The 14,566-nt window shown below is 48.1% G+C and overlaps 1 protein-coding gene across 1 annotated transcript in view; it reads left to right on the top strand.

Moving 5' to 3' along the window:
* Nucleotides 1–708: 708 nt before the first annotated feature.
* Nucleotides 709–14,566, top strand: part of PARD6G (par-6 family cell polarity regulator gamma) — a 102,616-nt gene continuing 88,758 nt past the window's right edge. Inside the window, exon 1 of the mRNA XM_024236088.3 lies at nucleotides 709–965. Within this exon, the coding sequence (XP_024091856.1) occupies nucleotides 894–965 (72 nt within the window). The 5' untranslated portion in view covers nucleotides 709–893. The remainder of the gene's footprint in view (nucleotides 966–14,566) is intronic.

The following is a 14,566-nucleotide window of genomic DNA, read 5'->3' as shown; positions in this document are numbered from 1 at the left end:
GGTGCTTCTGATCCTCTCCCTAAAGATAGGCAATCTAATAAAGCCCTCTAAGCCTTTATTTTTATTTTTTATTTTTTGAGACGGAGTCTCGCTCTTTCTCCCAGGCTGGAGTGCAGTGATGCGATCTCGGCTCACTGCAGCCTCCGTCTCCCGGGTTCAAGCGATTCTCCTGTCTCAGCCTCCCCAGTAGCTGGGATTACAGGCACCCCCCACCACACCCGGCTAATTTTGTATTTTTAGTAGAGATAGGGTTTCACCGTATTGGCCAGGCTGCTCTAAGCCTGTTTGATAAAACCCTTCTCCCAGGCCATCAACAACTTGACAATTAGTACTGACAGGTGATGCCTTTTGAGATCAGGTCTCCAGTGGTTCTCGTTAGCATTCCTCACTTGAATATTACCCAAAACAATGGCAAAAATCAACCCCTATCCTAGGTTGCTCGGTGGAGGCAATCAAAACCAGACGCCTTGGGCCGGCCGCGATGCTCCTTTCCCCAGGCTCTGGGATTGTGGACAAGAGGGCGCACACCCACTGGCGATCCGACGCGGAGCTGCAGCGTGGGGGCGTGGCGCGGCGGGGCCTCCGGAGCGCGGGGCGGGGCTGTGGGCGGGGATATGGGCGGGGCCTCCGGGGCTCGGGGGCGGGGCGCGGGCGCGGGCGCCGGGAGGTGGGGCGGCGCGCGCCGGCGTCCCCCGCGCTCCTCCCGCGCGCGGCCCCTGGAGTCCCTGAGGCGCGCGGCCAGCCCAGCTCGGGCCCGCAGCACCGGGAGCAGCCCGCCGGCCAAGAGAGCGCGGGCCGGGGCCGGGGCCGGGGCCTGGGGGCGCCGCCCCCGGGAGTCTTTCTGCGGCCCCTGAGGAGCGAGGGCGACGGCGAGGCTGACCGGGGCCGAAACCATGAACCGGAGTTTTCACAAGTCTCAGACCTTGCGATTCTACGATTGCAGCGCAGTGGAAGTCAAGAGCAAGGTAAGCCCCCCGCCCGCCCGGCGGCCCTGCGCCCAGTCTCCTGGCTAATGAATGGGGCGCCCCGCGGAGGGGACTGGGGCGGCGTGGAGGCGACAGGCGCCGGCGACAACTTTCGAGTTCGGGCGCCGCGCGCCGCTCCGCGGGACGCGCACTGGGGACCCCGGCCGTCCTTCCCGCCCCCCGCGCGGACACAAAGCCCGGCAGCCGCGGCGCTCAGAGGGCCGAGGGCCAGCGGACAGTCCGTGCAGACTCTGGACCCGCTCCGCGGGAGCTGCTCTTTTGTTCCACGAGTGAGAGGCGATCGGGGCGCGCCACACATTGGAGGGGAGGGCGGCCTTTCCGGGGCGAGTTGAGGGCCAGGGGCTGCTCGGATTCGGGGCCGTGGGGGGGCTCTGGGGGCCCGGGCCGTGGGATGGTCCTGGCTAAGGCGCCTTCAAGGCTGCAAAGGAGGCTCGTTACCGGCCAGGAGGAGACTTGCCGCCGGCTCCGAGCCCGGCGTCCCCCACCCGCTCGGTACCAAACATCCAGGAACCAGGCGCGCTCCCCGGCGCAGACCCAGAGCACGCACCCGGCTCTCCCCCGGCCCAGACCCAGACCACGCCTCCCCGGGCGCGTCCCCGGGCCAGACACCCCACCCCACCCCCACGGGCGCGCCCCCACCCCAGACTCCCCCACCTCCGGACGCGCCCCCGCCCCAGACCCAGCCCACTCCCCCCGGGCGCGCCCCCGGCTCAGACCCAGACCCCTCCCGAGCGCTCCCCCGGATCAGACCCGTACCCAGACCACCCCCACGGGCGTGCCCGGCCCCTCCCGCTGCCTGCGCCCGGGCGGAGCGTGCCCGAACTTGCGGGTCGCGATGCGCGTCTGGGTAATTGGCTGGTAGGATCTGGCGCTTCTGCCCTTTGCGGGGGTGGTTCCTTCGCCGCAGATGCTATTGTTTGTGAGGGTCTCTTTGGTGGACCCCGCGGGCTGAGGAGGTGCTGCAGTTGTTCGGGGTCCTGCGGGAGGGGGCCCCTCGGGTCTTTCGCTGGCTACTCTCTGGGAGTTGAGCGGCCCTTTCGCCCTTTCTTTCCTCGCACCCCGGTTCTCAGAGTTGTGGGAAAGGCTTCTAACGGCGGAGTGGGAGCCCGCACCCCCAACTGTGTGCCTATCTTGGGCGCAGGGCGGGTGTTCCCTCCCCTGTCTCTGGGGAGGCAAGTCTAACAGCCCCCTCTCGCTGTGCTGCTCTGACCTTTGGAGTAGGATTTCCAGGGTGTCTGCAGAGGATTGAGGGGGGGGAGGTGTCCCAGCAACAGCATGGCCGCCTCTCCAGCCTGCTTCTCTACTTAGGGGTACACGGTCTTTTAATGAATCCCTTATTTATCATAAGATCCTGTCCTTACCCTTGCCGCATGACCTCGGCCCCACACCCATCTTCTCTGGAGCACAGGAGTGCCCCCAGCTCCCCCAAATCAAGTGTGCCAGCTGTGGGTTAGGTGAGGGGAAGAGCCCACAAGCATGGGCGGGGGGTTTCTTTAGCTCAGTGGGAACACAGCTCTCTGGAGTTGCACTATCTAGTACAGTAGCCAGTAAGCACGTGTGGTATGTAATCTTATTTAACTTTTTATTTAGAGATTATTGTACATTCACAAGTAGCTGTGAGAGAGACTATAGAGGTCTATGTTCTCAGCCTCTGAGCCTTTCTTTGCTCAGCCTCCCTGATGGTGGTATCTCGTGTGACTAGCACACTGTCCTATCCTGGACACAGACCTTAGTGGGTCTCAGCAGCGTAACACACTCATTCGTGTACGCCTAGGTCTGTGCGGTTGTGTGACCACCAACACAAGGTGCAGAGCAGTTTCCCCCTTTCATCTTAGGATCCTTCCTGCTGCCCTTCACAGCAGCTGTTTAACCAGGGAGGACTGGTTGGTTAACACGAACGTTAGACTCAGTTCTGTGCTCATTGGCCCTCTGCAGAGGGTGGCTGCCTCCTCACACACATAGCTCCAGAGAATCAGAGGCCTCAACCAGGCACAGGGTAAGTCTGGAGGACATGCCCTCACCAGGCCTCATCCTGCAGTCCTGGGCTGCTGGCACTACAGAGGCTGCCTCTGCCTTCCCTGGGGTGTCAGCCTGCCTGCTTCTGCCACCTCCACTTGGCAAAGAAGGGGTGCTGCCTCACACCCCAAGCATGGATTCAAGTTCAGATGCAGCAGATGCTTGTCTGGAGGTGAGTGGCAGCGCCAAAGTTTTGGTTGAACTTGGGTGTCCTTGGAAGGGCCACACTGACCTGGGCCTTACTGGACTTGCTGTTGTGCCCTCCCCACCATGATGGGGCTGAACTTACTGCTTGTCCAGAGGGTCCTGTGGCTCTTCCTTCTGCGCACAGCTTCCCACTTAGCCACTTTATGGTTAATATTTGTTACTATGGCATCTATCTCTATAGGGAGCCAATGTTGTCAAAATAGCAGCAAAGCCTTATGACAACCTAAATGTAGCACCGCAACACCGTGGTTTGGTTTGTGGGGAAAATGGCGTCTGGGGAGCTAAGTCCAGCCTGGGTTCTGCCACCTACCGCATTTGTGAGCTTTTGGGCAAGTCATTTAACTTTTCCAAGCATCGGTTATTTAATCTGTAAAATGGGTATGATACCTTTTCTGCTTACCTCTCAAGATGAAACGCATTGAATACAAGAGCGCTTTGAGTTAGATACTGCAGGTCACAATTCTTTGGCATTTTAAGATATTAGGTTGGAAAACTGCCTTAGGTTCTCTCAGAATTTTTGTCATTAACCATTTGCCACAGATGGTCAGTCCCCAGTGCTTAGGGACAGGATGCTGGTGTGTGTGCGCAAGGGGGCGTATGATCTTGATCTTGACCTGATGGCTCTTCCTCATTTTGCAGCCCCTTATACTTCTCCAGACGTTTTTACCTTAATTCTAGTGATTCATCTGTTCCTCACCAAACCAGCAGCAGTACGTACTTCCGATTACCTAGTTCTGTTCGTGGGACCACCCTTTTTCGCACTTAGCTTTGACTTTTGCCTCTCCTTCCACAGGACCTGCAGTGGGGAGGGAGGAGCTATGCAGAGGTTTAGGGTGTTTCAGGTGGAGGAAAGCAAGAGTCCTTGGCCACCTTAGAATGTAGCAGAAAAGCCAGTGCTGGGATTGGAAGGGGTTTACAGGGGGCAGTAAATGGAGATGAATTTTCGTATGAGGAGAAGATAGCAAGCAACACAGTGCTACTATGAACTTAGCAACGCCTTTAACTATATCAGTATTTCGTCAGTTCCACTGTCATCTGCATAAGCTTGAAAAATCCAGAGAAACACAACTTACCCCCCGTCCTAGCAGTGTGCTCAGCCCAGAGCCCTGAGTTCCTTCAGACTCGAGCATAGATGGCCCACTGCTCATGCCCTTGGCCCACGCTTTCTTTGGCCTGTGTGTCCCTAGTTTGTGGCTTCCCCTACCTGAAATGCTTTCTCTGAGAATCTGCCCTATCCTGAGGACCTTCTTAGACAGCTCCCTCTTCTACAAAGTCATTCTGGATGCCTGTGCCAGACCAAGCTTTCTCTGTCCGACCCCTTCTTGGTGTTTCTGGTCATCTTATTGGCACTTGTCATGATGCTGGTGCCACAGTTATGTTCGGCACAGATTGTCTGTCGTGTTAATTATATCTGAGGGAGAAGGTTTTCATCCCATTTGTGCTTCCTTATTAAATAATGTTGGGGCTTTTTTGGATTCTAAGCTAACACAGTGTCATTGTAGGAAATTTAGAAACCACAGCCAAGCACAAAGAAGGGCAAACACCATTGGTAGCTCTCCTGTCCAAAGATGAGCCACTGTTAAATGTTGCCTCTGGCCTTCTGGTCTTTTGTGTGCATGTATGATGGACGCACTCTTGTGTTACAGAATTTGGGTCAAATAGGCATGTCATGATGTAGCCAGCTTCCCCTCTAACTTATCATGTATTGCAAGTGTTTTTTCATGTCATTAATATTTTTAGACAACAAAAAAAGACTGCATCATATCCCTGTTCATGTCTAAACCATGACTAACCAGTATCTTAAGTTAATCCCAACTTTTTCCATAGTAAACAGTGCTGTAAATAACATCTTTAAGTCTTTATATAAGGATTATATATAGAATATACACATATAAAATATGTAAAGATTATTGATTATATTAAACCAGTGCAAAATTCTTACTGATCTTTAGCACAAATTCCTGGAAGTGACATCACCTGGGAAAAGTATGTGCTTTTAAAGGCTTTGAGTACGTATTTCTACTTTTCTTCTGGAAAGTTTATTTTACCAATTTATAGATGCTGTTTCATAGCTATTCATTCATCTGTCTCTTTCTCCCCATCCCTTTCTTCTTTGCTCCTCCTAGCGCTGGGCATTTTCTCATTCTTACCCAATTAGATGAGTGAAATGGTATCCCATTGTTTTAATTTGTATCTCTTAAGTTATTAGAGAGTTGAAAGTTTTGTATTTATTGGCTATTTGTATATTTATTTTTAACTGCCTGGTTTTGTCCTGAATCCTTTTTCTCTGTTAGTTTTCTTGGGAGTTAATGAGTTATGGGAGCTTCTTGTTCGCAATGTTTCCAATCAGTGCAGATGGTGCTGAGGGTGACTGGCTCTGAGATTGTTGTGACCTTGCCCCCAGGCATGAAACTTGGGCCCTCTAGGATGACAAGGGTATGAGGAGCCTGTTGGTGGGCTGGCTGATGCACTGGCTGGCCAGGTTCTCCTGAGGACAGCCAAGCGTGCAGTGTTTTGTGTTAGTATATCTCCTCTGGTCCCCAAGATCTTATTGCTGTCTGAGGCCATTGGCTGCCATGGTGCTGCAGGAACATGCCCTTCCAGCTGTGTGATGTGTGACAGCCGGTGGGATGGAGCTGAAGCCAGACCTCCCCATTGGGTGGCTGACACTTGCCTCCTGTGGGCCAGTTAAGAATTGCCTGGACATGGTTTGACTCACCTGTGTGTGTCAGCTACACCCTTTTAAGACTTTAGTTTTGTTGTATTTGTGCATGTCTGTGCTTAAACAGGTTCAGTGACTTGATTTGGGAAGTCACATCTTAGGGAGACTTACCAGGGACCCAAGTGCAGAGTCAGCCTGGGGGGCACTGATGGCGTCACTGCCCCCGGAGGCTGCCAATTTCTTGCAGGTCTGTGGCCTGGGAGACTGTGATGGCCTTCCAGGTGGGCACCCCAGCTAGCCAGGGGGTAGAGCCCTTTCCTAGGACCCATGGCATTTCAGATAGAAGGCCCTAATTTTAGGGAAGTGAAGGAATATCAGGGACTGGGAGATGCAGCCATTCAAGGTCTCAGAAGCTCTGGCGTTTGTGAATCATGTCCAGAATTAGTACAAAGGGGAGAGGCATCCTGATCTTTTCCCATAAAGGGGTCTCCATGACCTTTAGAGGCAGCAAGAAGGGAGCCTGGCATGACAGCAGCAGAACCTCCCAGGTGGTTAGACTTGTTCACCTGGCTGCTTACATGTCAAATCCACTTCCTCTGGGCAAATTTCTACTGCACCATGACCCTGGGGAGGTACATGCTCCTGTGTAGCCCCCAGCCTCTTCCCAACACACACCCTGCGGCCCTGCTCCGAGTCCCCCAGGCTGGACGTTGCCTGCTGTGCAGAGGTTGTGTTCTGAAGTATTAATAACATTTACTTAATGCCCCTCCAATATATGTGTATATATGTGCCAGGGACCATCCTAAATACATTGCAGTTGCAGATAGTTCACTAATGCCCATCACAATCCTGTAACAAGGGTTCCTTTATCACACCCACTATACAGATGAAGAGGAAACTGAGTCACAGCGTGCTTCACTGACCTGCCCAAGGTCATAAAGCTCATAAGAGAGGTTGGAACCCAGATAGTCTAGCTCCAAAGTCTAGAATGGGAACCACCAGTTGTCCATGGCTGCCGGAAGCAGGCTCACGCCCCTCTCAGGATCCAATAAGGAATGAAATACAAACCAGGACACAGGTGCACACATTCCCAGCTCACCGTGCATAGGGTGAGAGACTCCCTCAGCTGTCTGAATCTGGAGCTTGCAAGAAACAGCTGGGAGGGTTAGTCTTGTGTTTTGTGGGGAGAAGTTTTATTTTTCTTGCATCACTGTAGAAGGTTCTTGCTGCATGGCCTCACGGGAAGTCCTCTATTCAGTAGCTGTTGTTTCAAAGTCTGATCTCATCCATATATTTGTTTACTCATTTACTGAGCAATTACTTTGTGTCAGGCATAGGGCATGTGCTGGGGTAAAACGTACAACATCCCTGCCTTAGAAACACCAGTGAAGGTTCAGTCAGGTAAGTGGGCAGATTTGGGTGAGGTGGAGTGTCCTTTGTCCTGATAATCAAGCTATCACCAGATCCACAGCTTCACGTCTCCTTGAAATCGGAGGTTTCCGGTGCAGCCCAGTCATCCCACCACCCAGCAAGACCAGTCAATGTGTTGAGTCTCCCCTGAAATTGCTCTGATAGTCTCTGCATCAGCAACAGTGATGCTTGTGTGAGGTGGTTTGAGATTCTAGGCCAGGTCTCCATAGCTCCCAGAGGCAGATAGGGTCCAGTCCCCACTTGTCCTTATTTGGGGCTCTTTAATCTTCCCCACATGTTTTCAGAGGCCAGTTTAGAACCCTAGCCGCGTTTCTTAATGGCGTGCTGTGTAAGGAAGAGCTCAACATTGGAGGTGGGAAGAGCAGTGCCTTGTTTATAGTAGAGACACAATCAGTGTTCCTTGGGTCGAATTCAGATGAAAAACAAGTGGGTTTTCCTGACAGCTACTGGTTCAGAAACAGTCTGTTACGCAAATTTAGAAAATTACTTTTTGAGGAAAGGGACAACTACTTGCACTTTTGAGCTGATGCTGGAACAAGTTAGGACTTTTGGGGACTATTGAGAAGGGATGATTATATTTTGCAGTGTAATAAGGACATGAGATTTGTGGGGACAGGGAGAATGTTATAGCTTGGATATTTGACCATCGAAACCTCATGTTGAAATTTGGTCCCCGATGTTGGTGGTAGAGCTTAAACGGAAGTGTTTGGGTCATGGAGGTGGATCCCTCATGAATGGCTTGGTGCCATCCTCATAGTAATGAGTGAGTTCTTGCTCTATGAGTTCTAGCAAGAGCTGGTTGTTAACAAGAGCCTGACTCCTCCCCCGTTGCCTCCTCTCTTGCCACATGCCGGCTCCCCTTCCACCTTCCACTGTGAGTAGAAGCAGCCAGACGCCCTCCCCGGAAACAGATACTGGCACCATGCTTCTTGTACAGTCTGCAGAACTGTGAGCCAAATAAGCTTCTTTTCTTTAACAATTAAAATATATTGATACATTGATTTGCCAGTTGGCTTATTGCCGGGGCATCCCTGAGAGGCGTCAGTGGCCTTGCCCTCTCCATCCTGTGAAGGTAAGTGGCGCTAGTGCTGTAGGTGAGGGGAGAAGGTGAGGTACTTTGGAAATTAAAAGCCCACATAGCTATTTCTGTTGCTGTTGGCACCTCCTGAGTTTCTCAGCACTTAGAGATAGGCCAGGAACCTGCTTGTTGCCAGCTCAGCAGCTCCAGCGGTGCTTGTGCCCCTTCCTTGTAGACCAAGCTTGTCCAATCCATGCCCTGTGGGCCACATGTGGACCAGGATGGCTTTGAATAACGTGGCCCAACACAAATTCATAAACTTTCCTAAAACTTTATGAGATTTTTTTTTTGGTAATTTTTTTTTTAGCTCATCAGCTGTCATTAGTGCATTTTATGTGTGGCCCAAGATGATGATTCTTCTTCCAGTGTGGCCCAGGGTACCCCTGTTGTAGACCATCAGCCCTACACACTTCCTCTTGCAGAGCTGCCTGGGCACGCTCAGGTGCTCCAAGGACCAGCCCACTGGGAATGGGGTGGCTGGACCAGGGCACTTCCGGTACAGCTGTGTCATCAGGTACCTTCGACCCCCTCTTCTCCCTACTGCTCCCATGTTCCTGGGGTCTAAGGACGTGCACTCCTGCACCCTGGCCCCTGGCCCACCTCTCCCTTATTCTCCCTTCACATCAGTCACCCGTCCCATACTTCATAGACTGTGGCAGAGGAGTCTAAGAGGGGAGGGCTCCACTTCCCAGCCCCAACCAGAGCAGATCTGCTTTGTTTTGAGATACACGTGTAGCATTTCACTTGGGGGGAAGAAAAGGCTTTCGCTGCTTAAAAAGTTTGAAAACCACCGTAGTACGGATGCCTTCAGCCTGGGCACCGAGGCCCTCCCACGTGGCCTACATGAAACTACTAGTTTGTCACCTCCCACCTCCCCCCCCGCCCCTCCCCCTGATTCTGTGACCTGCCAGCAAGCCGATCCTTTCCTGCTCTTGCCAGTGGAAGTTCAGCCTTGCCTTCCTGCCGCAGGGCTCAGATCACTGCCTGTTCAGGAAGCTGTCCCAGACCCCCTTAGCCCAACGACAGTGTCTGCTGTGTTCAGTCAGTGTGTTACAGTGAAGTACACTCGTCTTAAGTGTACGGCTTGGTGGTCAAGATGCAAAACATTCCAGCGTCCAGGAAGGTTCCTTCATGCCCTTTTCTAGTGAGTACCTACCCCCGAGGTAACCACTATTAGGGTCTCTATCGCCAGACCAGTTTTTTATTTCTATTTTTATTTTTTTTACTTCTGGTTAAAAAAATAGTTTTTTTTTAAATTATACTTAAAGTTTTAGGGTACTTGTGCACAACATGCAGGTTTGTTACATAGGTATACATGTGCCATGTTGGTGTGCTGCACCCATTAACTCATCATTTAACATTAGGTATATCTTCTAATGCTATCCCTACCCCCTACCCCCACCCCACAACAGGCCCTAGTGTGTGATGTTCCCCTTCCTGTGTCCATGTGTTCTCATTGTTCAGTTCCCACCTGTGAGTAAGAACATGTGGTGTTTGGTTTTTTGTCCTTGCGATAGTTTGCTGAGAATAATGGTTTCCAGCTTCATCCATGTCCCTACAAAGGACATAAACTCATCATTTTTTATGGCTGCATAGTATTCCATGGTGTATATGTGCCACATTTTCTTAATCCAGTCTATCATTGTTGGACATTTGGGTTGGTTCCAAGTCTTTGCTATTGTAAATAGTGCCGTAATAAACACACGTGTGCATGTGTCTTTATAGCAGCATGATTTATAGTCCTTTGGGTATATACCCAGTAATGGGATGGCTGGGTCAAATGGTATTTCTAGTTCTAGATCCCTGAGGAATCGCCACACTGACTTCCACAATAGTTGAACTAGTTTACAGTCCCACCAACAGTGTAAAAGTGTTCCTATTTCTCCACATCCTCTCCAGCACCTGTTGTTTCCTGACTTTTTAATGATCGCCATTCTAACTGGTGTGAGATGGTATCTCATTGTGGTTTTGATTTGCATTTCTCTGATGGCCAGTGATGATGAGCATTTTTTCATGTGTCTTGGCTGCATAAATGTCTTCTTTTGAGAAGTGTCTGTTCATATCCTTCGCCCACTTGTTGATAGGGTTGTTTGTTTTTTTCTTGTAAATTTGTTTGAGTTCTTTGTAGATTCTGGATATTAGCCCTTTGTCAGATGAGTAGATTGCAAAAATTTTCTCCCATTCTGTAGGTTGCCTGTTCACTCTGATGGTGTTTCTTTTGCTGTTCAGAAGCTCTTTAGTTTAATTAGATTCCATTTGTGAATTTTGGCTTTTGTTGCCATTGCTTTTGGTGTTTTAGACATGAAGTCCTTGCCCATGACTATGTCCTGAATGGTATTGCCTAGGTTTTCTTCTAGGGTTTTTATGCTTTTAGGTCTAACATTTAAGTCTTTAATCCATCTTGAATGAATTTTTGTATAAGGTGTAAGGAAGGGATCCAGTTTCAGCTTTCTACATATGGCTAGCCAGTTTTCCCAGCACCATTTATTAAATAGGGAATCCTTTCCCCATTTCTTGTTTTTGTCAGGTTTGTCAAAGATCAGATAGTTGTAGATATGTGGCATTATTTCTGAGGGCTCTGTTTTGTTCCATTGGTCTATATCTCTGTTTTGGTACCAGTACCATGCTGTTTTGGTTACTGTAGCCTTGTAGTATAGTTTGAAGTCAGGTAGCGTGATGCCTCCAGCTTTGTTCTTTTGGCTTAGGATTGGCTTGGCAATGTGGGCTCTTTTTTGGTTCCATATGAACTTTAAAGTAGTTTTTTCCAATTCTGTGAAGAAAGTCATTGGTAGCTTGATGGGGATGGCATTGAATCTATAAATTACCTTGGGCGGTATGGCCGTTTTCACAATATTGATTCTTCCTACCCATGAGCATGAAGTGTTCTTCCATTTGTTTGTATCCTCTTTTATTTCATTGAGCAGTGGTTTGTAGTTCTCCTTGAAGAGGTCCTTCACATCCCTTGTAAGTTGGTTTCCTAGGTATTTTATTGTCTTTGAAGCAATTGTGAATGGGAGTTCACTCATGATTTGGTTCTCTGTTTGTTACTGATGTGTAAGAATGTTTGTGATTTTTGCACAGTGATTTTGTATCCTGAGACTTTGCTGAAGTTGCTTATCAGCTTAAGGAGATTTTGGGCTGAGACGATGAGGTTTTCTAGGTATACAATCATGTCATCTGCAAACAGGGACAATTTGACTTCCTCTTTTCCTAATTGAATACCCTTTATTTCTTTCTCCTGCCTGATTGCCCTGGCCAGAACTTCCAACACTGTGTTGAATAGGAGTGGTGAGAGAGGGCATCCCTGTCTTGTGCCAGTTTTCAAAGGGAATGCTTCCAGGTTTTGCCCATTCAGTATGATATTGGCTGTGGGTTTGTCATAGATACCTCTTATTATTTTGAGATACGTCTGATCAATACCTAATTTATTGAGAGTTTTTAGCATGAAGCGTTGTTGAATTTTGTCAAAGGCCTTTTCTGCATCTGTTGAGATAATCATGTGGTTTTTGTCATTGGTTCTGTTTATATGCTGGATTACATTTACTGATTTGTGTTTGTTGAACAAGCCTTGCATCCCAGGGATGAAGCCCAATTGATCATGGTGGATAAGCTTTTTGATGTGCTGCTGGATTTGGTTTGCCAGTATTTTATTGAGGATTTTTGCATCGATGTTCATCAGTGATATTGGTCTAAAATTCTCTTTTTTTGTTATGTCTCTGCCAGGCTTTGGTATCAGGATGATGCCGGCCTCATAAAATGAGTTAGGGAGGATTCCCTCTTTTAGTTTCAGAAGGAATGGTACCAGCTCCTCCTTGTACCTCTGGTAGAATTCGGCTGTGAATCCATCTGGTCCTGGACTTTTTTTGGTTGGTAAGCTATTAATTATTGCCTCAATTTCACAGCCTGTTATTGGTCTATTCAGAGATTCAACTTCTTCCTGGTTTAGTCTTGGGAGGGTGTATGTGTCGAGGAATTTATCCATTTCTTCTAGATTTTCTAGTTTATTTGTGTAGAGGTGTTTATAGTATTCTCTGATGGTAGTTTGTATTTCTGTGGGATCGGTGGTGATATCCCCTTTATCATTTTGTATTGCTTCTATTTGATTCTTCTCTCTTCTTTACTAGTCTTGCTAACAGTCTATCAATTTTGTTGATCTTTTCAGAAAACCAGCTCCCGGATTCATTGATTTTTTGAAGGGTTTTTTTTTTTTGTCTCTGTCTCCTTCAGTTCTGCTCTAATCTTAGTTCTTTCTTGCCTTCTGCTAGCTTTTGAATGTGTTTGCTCTTGCTTCTCTAGTTCTTTTAATTGTGATGTCAGGGTGTCAATTTTAGATCTTTCCTGCTTTCTCTTGTGGGCGTTTAGTGCTATAAATTTCCCTCTACACACTGCTTTGAATGTGTCTCAGAGATTCTGGTATGTTGTGTCTTTGTTCTCGTTGGTTTCAAAGAACATCTTTATTTCTGCCTTCATTTTGTTATGCACCAAGTAGTCATTCAGGAGCAGGTTGTTCAGTTTCCATGTAGTTGAGCGGTTTTGAGTGAGTTTCTTAATCCTGAGTTCTAGTTTGATTGCACCGTGGTCTGAGAGAGTTTGTTATAATTTCTGTTCTTTTACATTTGCTGAGGAGTGCTTTACTTCCAACTATGTGGTCAATTTTGGAATAGGTGTGGTGTGGTGGTGAGAAGAAAGTATATTCTGTTGATTTTGGGGTGGAGAGTTCTGTAGATGTCTGTTAAGTCTGCTTGGTGCAGAGCTGAGTTCAATTCCTGGATATCCTTGTTAACTTTCTGTCTCGTTGATCTGTCTAATGTTGACAGTGGGGTGTTAAAGTCTCCCATTATTATTGTGTGGGAGTCTAAGTCTCTTTATAGGTCTCTAAGGACTTGCTTTATGAATCTGGGTGCTCCTGTATTGGGTGCATATATATTTAGGATAGTTAGCTCTTCTTGTTGAATTGATCCCTTTACCATTATGTAATGGCCTTCTTTGTCTCTTTTGATCTTTGTTGGTTTAAAGTCTGTTTTATCAGAGACTAGGATTGCAACCCCTACCTTTTTTTGTTTTCCATTTGCTTGGTAGATCTTCCTCCATCCCTTTATTTTGAGCCTATGTGTGTCTCTGCACGTGAGATGGGTTTCCTGAATACAGCACACTGATGGGTCTTGACTCTTTATCCAATTTGCCAGTCTGTGTCTTTTAATTGGCGCATTTAGCCCATTTACATTTAAGGTTAATATTGTTATGTGTGAATTTGATCCTGTCATTATGATGTTAGCTGGTTATTTTGCTCATTAGTTGATGCAGTTTCTTCCTAGCCTCGATGGTTTTTACAATTTGGCATGTTTTTGCAGTGGCTGGTACCAGTTGTTCCTTTCCATGTTTAGTGCTTCCTTCAGGAGCTCTTTTAGGGCAGGCCTGGTGGTGACAAAATCTCTCAGCAATTGCTTGTCTGTAAAGGATTTTATTTCTCCTTCACTTGTGAAGCTTAGTTTGGCTGAATATGAAATTCTGGGTTGAAAATTCTTTTTTTTTAAAATGTTGAATATTGGCCACCACTATCTTCTGGCTTGTAGAGTTTCTGCTGAGAGATCAGCTGTTAGTCTGATGGGCTTCCTTTTGTGGGTAACCCGACCTTTCTCTCTGGCTGCCCTTAACATTTTTTCCTTCATTTCAACTTTGGTGAATCTGACAATTATGTGTCTTGGAGTTGCTCTTCTCGAGGAGTATCTTTGTGGCGTTCTCTGTATTTCCTGAATCTGAATGTTGGCCTGCCTTGCTAGATTGGGGAAGTTCTACTGTATAATATCCTGCAGAGTGTTTTCCAACTTGGTTCCATTCTCCCTATCACTTTCAGGTACACCAATCAGACATAGATTTGGTCTTTTCACATAGTCCCATATGTCTTGGAGACTTTGTTCATTTCTTTTTATTCTTTTTTCTCTAAACTTCTCTTCTCACTTCATTTCATTCATTTGATCTTCCATCACTGATACCCTTTCTTGCAGTTGATCGAGTCGGCTACTGAGGCTTGTACATTCATCATGTAGTTTTCATGCCGTGGTTTTCAGCTCCATCAGGTCCTTTAAGGACTTCTCTGCATTGGTTATTCTAGTTAGCCATTCGTCTAATCTTTTTTTCAAGGTTTTTAACTTCTTTGCCATGGGTTCGAACTTCCTCCTTTAGCTC

This window comes from Pongo abelii, chromosome 17 (assembly GCF_028885655.2).
Source record: "Pongo abelii isolate AG06213 chromosome 17, NHGRI_mPonAbe1-v2.0_pri, whole genome shotgun sequence".
In the NCBI taxonomy this organism is placed as follows: domain Eukaryota; kingdom Metazoa; phylum Chordata; class Mammalia; order Primates; family Hominidae; genus Pongo; species Pongo abelii.
Note: the sequence above shows the minus strand (reverse complement) of the source record. Positions and strands in the feature narration are given on the sequence as shown.